The sequence below is a fragment of the Abramis brama genome (genome assembly GCF_963993115.1).
Source record: "Abramis brama genome assembly, chromosome: 20".
NCBI lineage: Eukaryota > Metazoa > Chordata > Actinopteri > Cypriniformes > Leuciscidae > Abramis > Abramis brama.
The window spans coordinates 31,404,843-31,419,162 of record NC_139982.1 but is presented as its reverse complement, the minus strand read 5'-3'; the positions used below and the strand labels follow the sequence as shown (position 1 = coordinate 31,419,162).

Below are 14,320 nucleotides of genomic sequence, written 5' to 3'. Positions count from 1 at the left end.
CAGGGTGACCTGAGGGTGACGGTGCTCCACACCCTCCTCTCAAGCCATGCAACCCGAGAGCGTCCCGACTGAGCCCGCGACATCGTCTTTTGGCGTTCCGCGGGTCTCTTTCGGCGCTCCAGAGGACGATATAATGTCGATTGCTGGGGACGGTCCTGAGACGGTCGGTCCTTGCTCCTGAGACGGTCTGCTCAGAGATGGCGATCAGTTCTTCCCAGGAGATGGTAGCAGGGGCACTCCTTCCCCCAGTGGAGAGCCGGGGGAGAATCCTTGGTTTTCTCACGACGAGCAGCACCCTAATTTGGTCAAAGAAAGAACTGACACATCCATCTCAGAGCACACAGAGTTCATGGATGACAGTGCGCGCCGCTCACGAGCCTCGCCACTCTCGTTCCCCTCTGTCGCCAGACCCCTGCCAGAGCACGCCCCGTGGAACGCTGGTCCTTCCCTGGCCTCCTCTGACAGGACGCGGCTAATGACCGTGCCCCCACACCGGGTCTCTATGCCGCCCACGTCCGGGCCGGTCATTCCGCTTCGCTGCACCACCGAGGGTACGTCTGTGGTTCACACCCCGCTGGTACAGTTCTTGGGAGCCTGGCTAGAACTTCCCAGACGCTGGGTCGCGAGAACCATCAGGCTCGCGAGAACCATCAGGCTCGGCTACGCGATTCAGTTCACGTGGTCTCCTTCCCGCTTCAGGGGAGTCCACTTCACTATGGTCGGTGGCAATGCCCCTGTCATGAGAGCGGAGGTCGCCACCCTACTGGCGAAGGGTGCGATCGAGACTGTCCCTCTAGCCGATATGAAGTCCCGCTTCTACAGCCCCTACTTCATTGTACCCAAGAAGTCCGGTGGGTTAAGACCAATCCTGGACCTGCGCGTCTTGAACCGCTCCCTTCACAGGATGCCGTTCAAGATGCTCACGGCCAAACGCATTTTCGAATGTGTGCGGCCACAAGATTGGTTTGCAGTGATCGACCTGAAGGACGCCTACTTCCATGTCTCCATTCTACCTCAACACAGGCGGTATGTTTTCGAGGGGCAGGCATACCAGTATGCGGTTCTCCCATTCGGGCTAGCCCTGTCTCCTCGCGTCTTCACGAAGGCCTTCGAGGCAGCCCTTGTTCCTCTACAGGAACACGGGTTTTCGCATCCTGAACTATCTCGACGATTGGCTGATCCTAGCTCACTCTCGAGACCAGGTTTGCGAACACAGGGACCTAGTGCTCCGGCACCTAGCTTGTCTGGGCCTTCGGGTCAATTGGGAGAAAAGCAAACTCTGCCCCGTGCAGAGGATCTCTTTTCTCGATATAGAAATCGACTCGGGTTCCATGTGCGCGCAGCTTTCGAGCGAGCACGCGCAGTCACTGCTGACTTGCCTTCGTCAATTCGAGGGCAAGAGTGCGGTTCCACTGAAACTATTTCAGAAGCTCCTGGGGAATATGGCATCCGCAGCCGCAGCAACGCCGCTCGGATTGCTTCATATGAGACTGCTTCAGCACTGGCTTCGCGATCGAGTCCCGAGGTGGGCATGGCAACACGGCACGCTCCGAGTCCCAGTGACTCCAGCCTGCCATCAGACCTCGAACCTCAGCTTTCTACGGGCCAGAGTGTCCTTAGAACGAGTTTCCAGGCATGTTGTTGTATCAACAGATGCCTCAACCACGGGCTGGGGCTCCATGTGCAATGGACATGCTGCCGCGAGCTCCTGGAGAGGACCCCAGCGCCTTTGGCATGTCAATTGCCTCGAGTTCCTGGCAGTACGTCTGGCTCTGCACCGCTTCCGTGCGTTGCTCAAGAACCAGCACGTACTAGTCCGATCAGACAATACCGCGACAGTAGCGTACATCAACCGACAAGGTGGTCTACGCTCCCACCGTATGTCGCAACTTGCCCGCCACCTCCTAATATGGAGTCAGAAGCGTCTGAGGTCGCTTTGAGCCATTTACATTCCAGGAGACCTGAACTGTGCAGCCGACGAGCTCTCACGGTTTCAGCCTCTCCCTGGAGAATGGAGACGGTTCATCCCCAGACGGTTCAGCTGATGTGGGATCAGTTCGGGGAAGCTCAGGTAGACCTGTTTGCCTCCCATGACTCGTCCCATTGCGACCTGTTTTATTCCCTGACCGAGGGCACGCTCGGCACGGATGCACTGGCGCACAGCTGGCCACAGGGCCTCCGCAAGTATGCGTTTCCCCCAGTGAGCCTTCTTGCACAGACCCTGTGCAAGATCAGGGAGGACGAGGAGCAGGTCATTTTGGTTGCGCCACACTGGTCCACCCGGACCTGGTTCTCCGAACTTGTACTCCTCGCGACAGCAGCTCCCTGGCCAATTCCCCTGAGTAAGGACCTTCTTTCTCAGGGACGGGGCACCCTGTGGCACCCTCGTCCTGATCTTTGGAACCTCCACGTGTGGCTCCTGGATGGGACGAGGCAGGTTTGAGTACCCTACCACCAGCGGTGGTGACTACCATCACTTCCGCTAGAGCATCGTCCACGAGATATGCCTATGCGTTGAAGTGGAACCTCTTCATCAACTGGGGTTCTTCCCATTGTGAAGACCCCACGTAATGCCCGATCAGTGTCGTGCTTTCCTTCCTGCAAGAAGGGTTGGAGCGAAGGCTGTCTTCACTCAGTTCACTGCTGAAGATCTAGAGATATTTCGAAAAAATATGAAGGATTTAAATACATTAACTCAGCAAGAAGGAATATGAGAGGACTGCTTGAAAGAAAATATCTGAATATATAAATGCACTATAGTAGAGTTTGTCTAATTTCACAACAAACTTAAAAAACTTGTAATCATAGTGATTTCAAACGCTTAATATTCAAATATTATATCAAATATTTTAAAGCTTATTTATATAAAAGAAAATCTTAAGCTTATTAGTTGCTAAAATGTAAACTAGATATTTTATTAAAAACACATAATACAAAGCAATGTTTTCAGATGTTTAATAGATGTTTTGATCCAGAGCTTTAGCAACAATTATAACTTAGTCACTGTTTGTGACTTGAAGTCATGCAGTCTGCCTTCTACAAATTACTATTAACAGTAATACTGCATAAAACAAGTAAGAACTGACTAAGCTTTCAAGAAGTACTTTGAGAAAGCTCATCATCAGCCCTAAAATAAGAAAGACTGAACCAATGAGCACACAACCACATGAAAGAAACAGTGTAAGAACTGTTAAACCGATCACTTTCCCTAGAGTTTCAGGCTTTAAATCCCAATATGCCATTGTAAGTCCTGATATTAAAAGCATTATTGTAATCTTCACACTAAGTAGAGCAAACACAGTCACAAACCCCATTGAAAGTGTCGCCCCAATGATACAACACAGAAATGACCTGAGCACAAAGACTGGAGATTCACGACTCTTCTTTCCATTGTGAAATATGAATGCATAAGCCCCGGCTGTGACTCCAGGAGCCGCGTGACACGCGATGAGCACATCTGACCACGACCTGACGCTGATGATTGTCCCAAAGACCAGAGATGAACCCAGAACAAATGGTATGGACATAATTGCTATCCACGTAGACAATAGAAGAATAAAAATATATGCTATCAAATCCCCTATGATATTTCTGGAGTTTGGACCACTGCTACTTCTGTTAAAATTAAAATCTTCTATTTCGCTGCTGTTTCTTGTAAATATAGTTGCAATTGATGTTATCAAGGCCAAATTTAGCGGTATAGCAACATCTGGACTCAGAACATGTCTTAGATAGACCATAAACAATTCAAGCGCTGCAAATTTTGCCCCAAAAATCAACATTTTGTCATTTCCTTCAGTGTAAACAACAAGAGCTGTAAATGAAACAAGGGAAATCCATCCTATGATTCCTGCCGCTCCTCCTAAAGTGTCATATTTTACAGACAAGAGCTGTCTTGTCTCTTCTGTTTTTAACGTTTGTGTCAATACTGAGTAAAATCGGTGAGCATTGAGCCGAACTAGCTTGTCTATCTCCGCTACGAGAGCTGCTGTTTGAGCAGGTTTGGGTTCAGAGTCTCTGATCATGTGAAATCTGCCTCCACATGCGTTGATCATTTCTCCAGCGATCCCTCTGGACGCTCCTGTCAAACGTTCCTGGTGATTTTGGTGCAGAAGAACAATGCAGTACTGAAGAACTTCTGCTCCCAGCAGCTCCTGGACTCGCTTCACAACATCACACTCTTCTGATTCTTGATCTTCCAGATTCAGGAGCATTAAAACGGCGTGAGGTCCAGGAGACGAGAGAAACAGCGCTGTTGTGAAGCTCTGTCTCGCTGTGTCGTCCTCACAGAGGTTTGGTCCAGTGACCAGCATCATTCTACGACCCTCGTCTGTAATTACTGGAGTCTTTACAATCTCTCTGTCCTCCTGTCCACCGTCTTTCCTTCCTGACAGAATATCTGCAGCGCTGAATCTGGAGTCGCCTCGCATTCCCACTATCAGGATCCTCACTTCATCATCATCATCGTGAGAAGCTGAAGAGAAAGTTAGAGATGAAAATATCAGAAAATATTATTTGAATTTAAAGGGTCATGACACCCCCCTCTTTCAGCTCAAGTCTAGCTCACAATCTTTTTGAAAAATGCAACTTAAATGGGCGTGGTGACTGTGAGAAGAAGGGAGGGGCGTGGGTGTGGTATGGCACGGCAGGGGGGACTGTCATCGGCAGTGGCCCATGCATATAGACTGTCACTAAAAATCAGTGGTAAAATGTGAGGAAATGCTAGATTTTTAAAAAAAAAAAGTTAAAGTCTAATGAAATACACGGACACCTTTTTTTTTGTCCTTTCAAAAGTAACTGAATGCCCTGCTACATATAGCCTACAGTAATCATAATTGTATTTAAAACATATAAATTGTTTCTATACACACTATAAATGCATATGTTTGAAAATAATACATTTTCCGCTTAAAAAAAAAAAACGTTTGGTACATAGCCTACATCTACATCTACGCGCCCCCTAAACCCACATAATAAAGATGAACAGTGACATAGAAATTTAGCATATAGCCTACGTTCCATACAATTGAGGTATTATCGAAGTATCTCAATTTTAATAACGAATGATTATTTAATAAAAAGCAAGTAAAACGGTCAGGGTTCCATTTTAGACACACGCACGCATGCGCACGCACACACACACACACACACACACTACACACCTCTGAAGCGATAGAAATGTCCTCGGGACCGCAGACGCAACCTGCATTGGTGTACGAGGCCGAAGTCCACCATATTCTCCCGTTGAATGGTTGCTACTAGGGGCGGATCTAGAAAAATATTTATGGGGTGGCGAGAGGGAGGCAGGAATTTTTGAGGGGTGGCAAAATATGGCAGACGTATATATACTGAATTTAATCACAGTTAAATTGGCCATAACTTTTATTTGTTGCTGCCAATAGGGATGGGTATCATTCGTTATTACTACTCTTACCAATACTCCTTATCGATCCGGTACTTTAACGGTATTCTTATCGGTTCTTTTTGTTATATCAAAAAGGGGGGGGGGGGGGGGAATTTAGAACACAATTAATATTGTTTTATATTTTGAAATGTAAAATTAAGATCTATAGCAAAAGAAAAAGCAATGCTTTAACAAAACAAATAAAACATACGTTATGCAGAAGGGTGCAGGCTTTTGTGTTTTATATTCAGAAGACATAGGACACCAAAAAACAAAGTACAAACACATGGTCAAACAAAACAAAAGTATACTATTAAACAAATATACAAATTATACAGTATATCCAGTGCTTTAATTTCAGTAATGTCTACTGACATTACTGTTCAGGAGTAATATGGGCTAAAAAGACATCTAATAAAGTCAGATTTAAAATAACACTGCATAGTTTATCATAGATAGATTAAAGCTTATATCATTCAAGAGCTGCGACTGATTTTTTCTTTGCCTTTTGTTATTTGATTCACATTAATGGAGCAATCGTCAGCAGGATTATTAGACTGCTGTCTCTTTAAGACCAAATGCAGATCTAATCATTATTACGCATCATATTTTCTCCCAACTATTAACGCCCATACTTAATCCTATTGTATTTGTTATTTCCCCAGTTGTAACCTGGTTTCATTGCTGTGATATCTGAGAGGAATTGGATTTAATAGGACTGCTTAGCTAATCAAATGATCGATCTCCTAACTGGCACTGTATTGTGTGTTGTAACGTAACGTCGGCGTAACGGCGACCATCAGTAAATGTTATGGATACAAACAATATTTTATATTTTTTATTAAGCTGTTCTTGTCGTTACTAAAATAAAAATTAGGCTAATCAAAGGGAAGAGTGCTCTTACAAATCACGAGGGAGCGATTTGACCGCTGATTTTGGCTAACGTAATAGACTCGCTGTTTTTGCTGATGCTGAATCGTCTTTAGCATACAATACAGTCATTACAAATGTAACTTTAAGTTAAACGTGTATTTAAACTACACCTGGGGAAACTCACTTCACCTTCAGAGGCTCTGGGGCAGCTCAGTCTCTCCAGTCGGGTTGCAAGACACTGCGTACTGCAGACAGATGCACTCTGCTGCCTGCCCAGGCTGCCCTGCTGCCACTGGTGAAATTTCATTTTCGCGGGGGTCGCTGCCGTGCTGGTGATGGGTGAAACCATTGTGAGGGGGAGGGGATTCTAAATCGGCGATTTCTGTTTGAGAGGAGTTTGTTGCGGGTCTCCTTGGCCTTCAACGTGTAGCTATGAACATAAAATATACTTAAAAAATATCATCTGATTTATAAATGGGGTGGCAACAGGGGTGGCAAGACTGTATCCCAGGGGTGGCAGCTGCCACCCTTTGCCACCCCGTAGATCCGCCACTGCTTGCTACACACACATAGTTTAGATGTGTCCGTGGCTGATGGAGTCCAGCCCTGGCAGCATCGCGGGGAAAGATGCACTGGAACTTTCGCACCACGAAAACAAACGCGCGTCCCATCATTGCCTCTCTCATCTAATACGCGATATCACAGTTTGACATGTCCGTCATTGGAAAGTTCCACGTGGTGTCATGAATAATTAAGAGAAGTGTCTTCTCATTGGATAAGAAGACTCAGGACATGAATAATTATGAGACACTGATGAGTCATCAAAGTACTATAGTGCTCTGCCACGTCATAGCCTGTGACGTGGACACGATGAAGATTTTAAACCCGGAAGATGAAAATAGCTGAAAAAAACAATTTAACCATTTTCCACCTACTATTAAATCTAACAGATGCTAACATTGTCTTTAATGGTGTTCAACACACATACTTCTGCTAAAATCTCAGAAAATTTGGTTTAGGGTTTCATGACCCTTTAAAGTGAACTATATACAGTGTCTCGACTCGCTCTGATATAATTGCTCATGTAAAACATTTTTGCCTTAACACTCTAATGCATGGTAATTAATTACATTATGTTTATTTTATTTTTTTAAAGAAAATATTTGCTTACAAATTTCTATTGACTTAAATCCCTAAATGCATGGTGTCCACTATAGTGGGTCAGATTTATTTTTAGTTATTGAAAGTAAACTACAACAAATATGATAATATTTTTAAAAACATTATGTACAAGACTAATTATACTGTTGTTTTAAGTAAAAAGACAGTAATGCATGCATCAGAACAGTATAGTTCTGCATTTGCTTTACATTGTACATTACCTTCAACATGTATAGATGTGATGTGAAGAGCAAGGATCAGTGTGAAGAGCCTTTTTGGTTCTGTCGTGTTTAGTTTCATTTTTCAAACTGGAGAGTAAAGCCACTGTTAATCTGTGAATTTAAAATGTAATCTTACCATATATCCAAAATTCTGAAGCATATTTACAGTATGATCGTTTAATTTAACAGCACTGACAGTGAAGTTGAATCCTATTTGTTTGCTTTCACTTTTGATAATGATCGAGTGATTCCCCAGACATATTTACCATTGAGTCGTATGCCCACTTATAATAAGTAATCATATAATGCAACCAAGGTCGAACAGATTGGAAGAGATGAGTTTTGAAACAGCATTTTCAGTGAGTTTAGTATACAACGCATATCAGAACCGGCACGCACGCACGACAAGTTTTATATACTACCGGTATAGCCTACTCAAAAACCAATCAGAACTTTAATTTCAACCTCGCGGCGGTTTCCTAACCAATCATATTTCCTGTTTCAGCAAAATGGGCGGGACTTGAACGTGTCGCTGTCAATCAAGTCTAACTGAACTCAATGAGCGCGCCTCAGAAAAATACTGCTGTACCCTGGTAAAATATTACGGAAATATCCTTGTTTGACGATCAATATTATTGTATACTGACTGGGAAACACAGTCATCTACAATATTTTGTCTGTATTGTCGTGTATTTTCTGACGCATGTTTGTTTTCAGAACTAAGTTAGCGGTGACGATTCGCTAGTGAATGACTCTTTTGAGTCGGTTCTATTGAATATCAGAATGATCTCTTTCGGATGCTGATGCGGTCTGAATCATTTGGATTGCTCACTCACGAGCTGAATCGTTTGTAAGAGGTTCATACTCGGAACATTAACGGGATACTGTAGGGCACTAATATCCCTGGATGAAGTGGAATATTTACCTACTACAATCCAATACAATCCAAGCCAGCGATGAAGGTCTTTATCAAGTTCAACATATGCATGGCTCTTTGAATGACTCCTGCATGTAAAGACATTTTCAAACAGAACAGTTTAAGTACACAAAAGCATTTAAAATACCATGACATGTTTTAGACATAAATACCATGCTACCAGAATAACCAGGTGATCAATTATATCTAGGTAAACCACAGTATTGCAATCTCTGTTCCATATTACTGCCACAGCAGTCTTTTTGAAAGAACTTATGCTTCTTATGAACTTATGAAAAGAAGTTATGCTTAATGTCTTTGCTGACGTCATAAAATTATAACACATCACTATTATTAGCCATTTTGTGGTCAATAGCTTTCATATTAGTAATGTAAAATAATAGGCTATGTATTTCTGTGTATATTATACAACACGTAAACACTCACGCACGCATGCATACAAGCACACAAACACTCATACACACACACACAAGCATCAGCCATAAAATAAGAAAGATTGAGCACCAATGAGCACACAACCAACTGGTAAAACCAGTATAATAACAATTAGGAACTGAGTCAGCGGTTTGTTTTTTAAATTGAAATGTACCATTGTAAATCCTAATGTTAACAGAATTATTGTCATCTTAACACCAAGCAGAGCAAATAACTCATTCATAAACCGCACTGAGAGTGTCGCCCCCACTGAACAACACAGAAATGACCTGAGAAAACTGGCAAAGACTGGCGACTGGTGAAGAAGATTGCAAAGTGAAGACACATAAGCCCCTATTGTGACTCCAGGAGCCGCGTGACACGCTATGAGCACATCTGACAACGACCTGACGCTGATGATTGTCCCAAAGACCAGAGCTGAACCTAAGAAATGGTAAAGATATAATTGCTGTGCAAATAAGTATTAGAATAATGAAAATATTTGCTATTAAATCCCCTATGAAATCTCTGAAGTTTGGATCACTGCTAATTCGTTTATCATCATCATCATGAGAGGCTGAAGAGAAAGAAGGAACGCAAATGCAAAGAAGGAAAAATGGGGTAAGAAATTATGCTCTTTGAAAACAAACCTTATCGCATTTAATTTTGCTTCTCTTTTTTGGGATTTATACAGGAAAACGAGACCAATATTCTGATGCAGAAGAAGGAAAGTCATTTAGGTTTGGGAATGACATTAGAGTGAGCAAATGAAGACAGTCGTGGGTTATTACTATTTATTAAAAAAAAATTTAAACAGTAAAGAGCAGGTACATAACCTTCTGCCTGTGCAGACATGATGTGAAATGCCAGAATCAGTGTAAAAAGCAACTTGGGTTTTATTAATTTAATCATACAGCCTAAAGAATACATGTAACCAAATGTAACTTTGAACACCTGTAACTCGGATTACCCAGATCAACAAAACTGTAAATGGCAAGACAGATATATATATATATATATTTTACTTACAGTGAGTTTATTTAGAAACACTGTAGTTCTGTTCTGTCTTTCGCTTTGCTACTATTGTCACTCGACAATAATGTAAATGTTCAACTAGACACTAAACCAGTATGACAGGTTTTGTATGGGCAAAGGGTGATCTGTTCTGCACATATTTTGCTCATCTCAAACATTCTGTCAATTCCATGTTTGATATTCCGAATTTGTGACTAACTCTGGATCATGTTCACATGAAGGTGTGATGTTTAAAGAGAACAGCCAATCGAGATGGTGAAACATAATTCAGCTTACTTCAGTTCACTGATGAAGATCTAGAGATATTTTGAAAAAATATGAAGGATTTAAACACATTAACTCAGCAAGAAGGAATATGAGAGGACTGTTTGAAAGAAAATATCTGAACATATAAATGCACTATAGTAGATAGTTTGTATAAGTCCACAACAAACTTAAAAAAACATGTAATCCTAGTGATTTCAAAGGCTTAATATATTATAAAGCTTATTTAAATAAAAATATCTTATGCTTGTTTGTTGCCAAAATGTAGACTATATATATATATATTTATAGTATATATATATAAAGCATATATTAATACACAGCATTGTTTTCAGATGTTTAATAGATGTTTTGATCCAGAGCTTTTGCAACAATTATAATTTAGTCACTGTTTGTGACTTGAAGTGATGCAGTCTGCCTTCTACAAATTAGGCTACTATTAACATTAATGCTGCATAAAACAAGTAAGAACTGACTTATCTTTCAAGAAGTACTTCGAGAAAACTCATCATTCATCATCTGCCCTGAAATAGAAAGACTGAACCAATGAGCACACAACCACATGAAAAAAACAGTGTTACTGTTAGACCAAAAACTGTTAAACCAATCACTTTCTCTAGAGTTTCAGTCTTTAAATGCCAGTATGCCATTGTAAATCCTAATATTAACAGCATTATTGTCATCTTCACACCAAGTAGAGCAAACACAGTCACAAACCCCATTGAAAGTGTCGCCCCAATGATACAACACAGAAATGACCCGAGCACAAAGTCTGGAGATTCAATATTCTTCTTTTCAGTGTGAAATATGAATGCATAAGCCCCGGCTGTGACTCCAGGAGCCGCGTAACACGCGATGAGCACATCTGACCACGACCTGACGCTGATGATTGTCCCAAAGACCAGAGCTGAACCCAGAACAATTGGTATGGACATAATTGCTATGCACATAAACAATATTTCAATTAAACCAATTACTATTGCATACGCTAAGATATTTATGATGTTTTGAGTGCTGCTGCTAAACTTTTGCTGAAATTCTTCACTTTCCTGTCTCTTGTAAATGTCTCTTGTAAATATTGTTGCAATTGATGTTATCAAGGCCAAATTTAGCGGTATAGCAATATCTGGACTCAGACGATGTCTTAGATAGACCATAAACAATTCAAGCGCTGCAAATTTCGCCCCAAAATTCAAGATTTTGTAATTTCCTTCAGTGTAAACAACAAGAGCTGTAAATGAAACAAGGGAAATCCATCCTATGATTCCAGCCGCTCCTCCTAAAGTGTCACATATTACAGACAAGAGCTGATTTTCTTCATGCACATCTTGACTCGTCTCTTCTGTTTTTAACGTTTGTGTCAATTCTGAGTAAAATCCGTGAGCATTGAGCCGAACTAGCTTGTCTATTTCCGCTACGAGAGCTGCTGTTTGAGCAGGTTTGGGTTCAGAGTCTCTGATCATGTGAAATCTGCCTCCACATGCGTTGATCATTTCTCCAGCGATCCCTCTGGACGCTCCTGTCAAACGCTCCTGGTGATTTTGGTGCAGAAGAACAATGCAGTACTGAAGAACTTCTGCTCCCAGCAGCTCCTGGACTCGCTTCACAACATCACACTCTTCTGATTCTTGATCTTCCAGATTCAGGAGCATTAAAACGGCGTGAGGTCCAGGAGACGAGAGAAACAGCGCTGTTGTGAAGCTCTGTCTCGCTGTGTCGTCCTCACAGAGGTTTGGTCCAGTGACCAGCATCATTCTACGCCCCTCGTCTGTAATTACTGGAGTCTTTACAATCTCTCTGTCCTCCTGTCCACCGTCCTTCCTTCCTGACAGAATATCTGCAGCGCTGAATCTGGAGTCGCCTCGCATTCCCACTATCAGGATCCTCACTTCATCATCATCATCATGAGAAGCTGAAGAGAAAGAAGGAATGCAAATGCAAAGAAGGAAAAATGGGGTAAGAAAGATATACTCTTTGAAAACAAGCCTTATCGCATTTAATTTTGCTTCTCTTTTTTGGGATTTATACAGGAAAACGAGACCAATATTCTGATTCAGAAGAAGGAAAGTCATAAAGGTTTGGGAATGAAATCAGAGTGAGCAAATGGAGACAGTCGTGAGTTATTATACTATTTATTTAAAAATGTAGAAACATTAAAGAGCAGGTACATTACCTTCTGCCTGTACAGACATGATGTGAAATGCCAGAATCACTGTAAAAAGCAACTTGGGTTTTATCTTGGTTAATTTCATCGTACAACCTAAAGAATACATGTAGCCAAATGTAACTTTAAACATCTGTGACTCGGATTACCCACATCAACAAAACTGGAAATGGCAAGACAGATTAAAAAAAAAAGTTTTTACTTACAGTCAGTTTATTTAGAAACGCTGTAAATGTAGTTCTGTCCTGTCTCCTGCTTTGCTAAAACTCTTGTACTCGACAAAGATTTAAATGTTCGACTAGACACTAAACCAGTATGACAGGTGTTTTTGTATGGGCAAAGGGTGATCTGTTCTGCACATATTTTGCTCATCTAAAACGAGCCTATTGATTGGCTGATGACATCACAAGAATGTCATCAGTCCATTTCACAAACTTAACCCCTTCTCCAGCACCACCCATGTTGTCAAGTGGGGCATAAATGACCCAAAATAAAAAATGTTTCTGTTTATAAATAATTCAGAATAGACACAATTCCAACATATATTTAAAAAGCCAACACTTGAGAGTTCACAGTCCACAGACTCAGAATTGCTCAGTTATTAATATGGAGAAGCTCAAACATAAAAAAACTACAATAATAACAATATACACTCACCTAAAGGATTATTAGGAACACCTGTTCAATTTCTCATCAATGCAATTATCTAATCAACCAATCACATGGCAGTTGCTTCAATGCATTTAGGGGTGTGGTCCTGGTCAAGACAACCTCCTGAACTCCAAACTGAATGTCAGAATGGGAAAGAAAGGTGATTTAAGCAATTTTGAGCGTGGCATGGTTGTTGGTGCCAGACGGGCCGGTCTGAGTATTTCACAATCTGCTCAGTTACTGGGATTTTCACGCACAACCATTTCTAGGGTTTACAAAGAATGGTGTGAAAAGGGAAAAACATCCAGTATGCGGCAGTCCTGTGGGCGAAAATGCCTTGTTGATGCTAGAGGTCAGAGGAGAATGGGCCGACTGTTTCAAGCTGATAGAAGAGCAACTTTGACTGAAATAACCACTCGTTACAACCGAGGTATGCAGCAAAGCATTTGTGAAGCCACAACACACACAACCTTGAGGCGGATGGGCTACAACAGCAGAAGACCCCACCGGGTACCACTCATCTCCACTACAAATAGGAAAAAGAGGCTACAATTTGCACGAGCTCACCAAAATTGGACAGTTGAAGACAGGAAAAATGTTGCCTGGTCTGATGAGTCTCGATTTCTGTTGAGACATTCAGATGGTAGAGTCAGAATTTGGCGTAAACAGAATGAGAACATGGATCCATTATGCCTTGTTACCACTGTGCAGGCTGGTGGTGGTGGTGTAATGGTGTGGGGGATGTTTTCTTGGCACACTTTAGGCCCCTTAGTGCCAATTGGGCATCGTTTAAATGCCACGGCCTACCTGAGCATTGTTTCTGACCATGTCCATCCCTTTATGACCACCATGTACCCATCCTCTGATGGCTACTTCCAGCAGGATAATGCACCATGTCACAAAGCTCGAATCATTTAAAATTGGTTTCTTGAACATGACAATGAGTTCACTGTACTAAAATGGCCCCCACAGTCACCAGATCTCAACCCAATAGAGCATCTTTGGGATGTGGTGGAACGGGAGCTTCGTGCCCTGGATGTGCATCCCACAAATCTCCATCAACTGCAAGATGCTATCCTATCAATATGGGCCAACATTTCTAAAGAATGCTTTCAGCACCTTGTTGAATCAATGCCACGTAGAATTAAGGCAGTTCTGAAGGCGAAAGGGGGTCAAACACAGTATTAGTATGGTGT

General features: G+C 42.1%; 1 protein-coding gene across 4 annotated transcripts; it reads right to left on the bottom strand.

Annotated features, from left to right (window-relative positions):
- Positions 1 to 2,939: 2,939 nt before the first annotated feature.
- LOC311071551 (uncharacterized protein) lies at positions 2,940 to 8,107 on the bottom strand. 4 transcript variants are annotated; one of them, XM_084095948.1, is made up of 4 exons: positions 7,926 to 8,101; positions 7,660 to 7,770; positions 5,163 to 5,270; positions 2,940 to 4,474 (listed from the first exon to the last, which is right to left on the bottom strand). In XM_084095948.1, the coding sequence occupies exons 2-4, from the start codon at positions 7,736 to 7,738 to the stop codon at positions 3,021 to 3,023; spliced, it is 1,641 nt and encodes a 546-aa protein (XP_083952074.1). In that variant the 5' UTR covers positions 7,739 to 7,770; positions 7,926 to 8,101; the 3' UTR covers positions 2,940 to 3,020. The 4 variants fall into 4 exon arrangements, 3 of the variants coding, with proteins under 3 accessions (XP_083952074.1, XP_083952076.1, XP_083952075.1); XM_084095949.1 differs by having other exon boundaries at positions 2,946 to 4,474; positions 7,660 to 7,746; positions 7,926 to 8,107; XR_014603891.1 differs by lacking the exon at positions 5,163 to 5,270 and having other exon boundaries at positions 7,660 to 7,746; positions 7,926 to 8,087.
- Between the last annotated feature and the right edge of the window lie 6,213 nt (positions 8,108 to 14,320).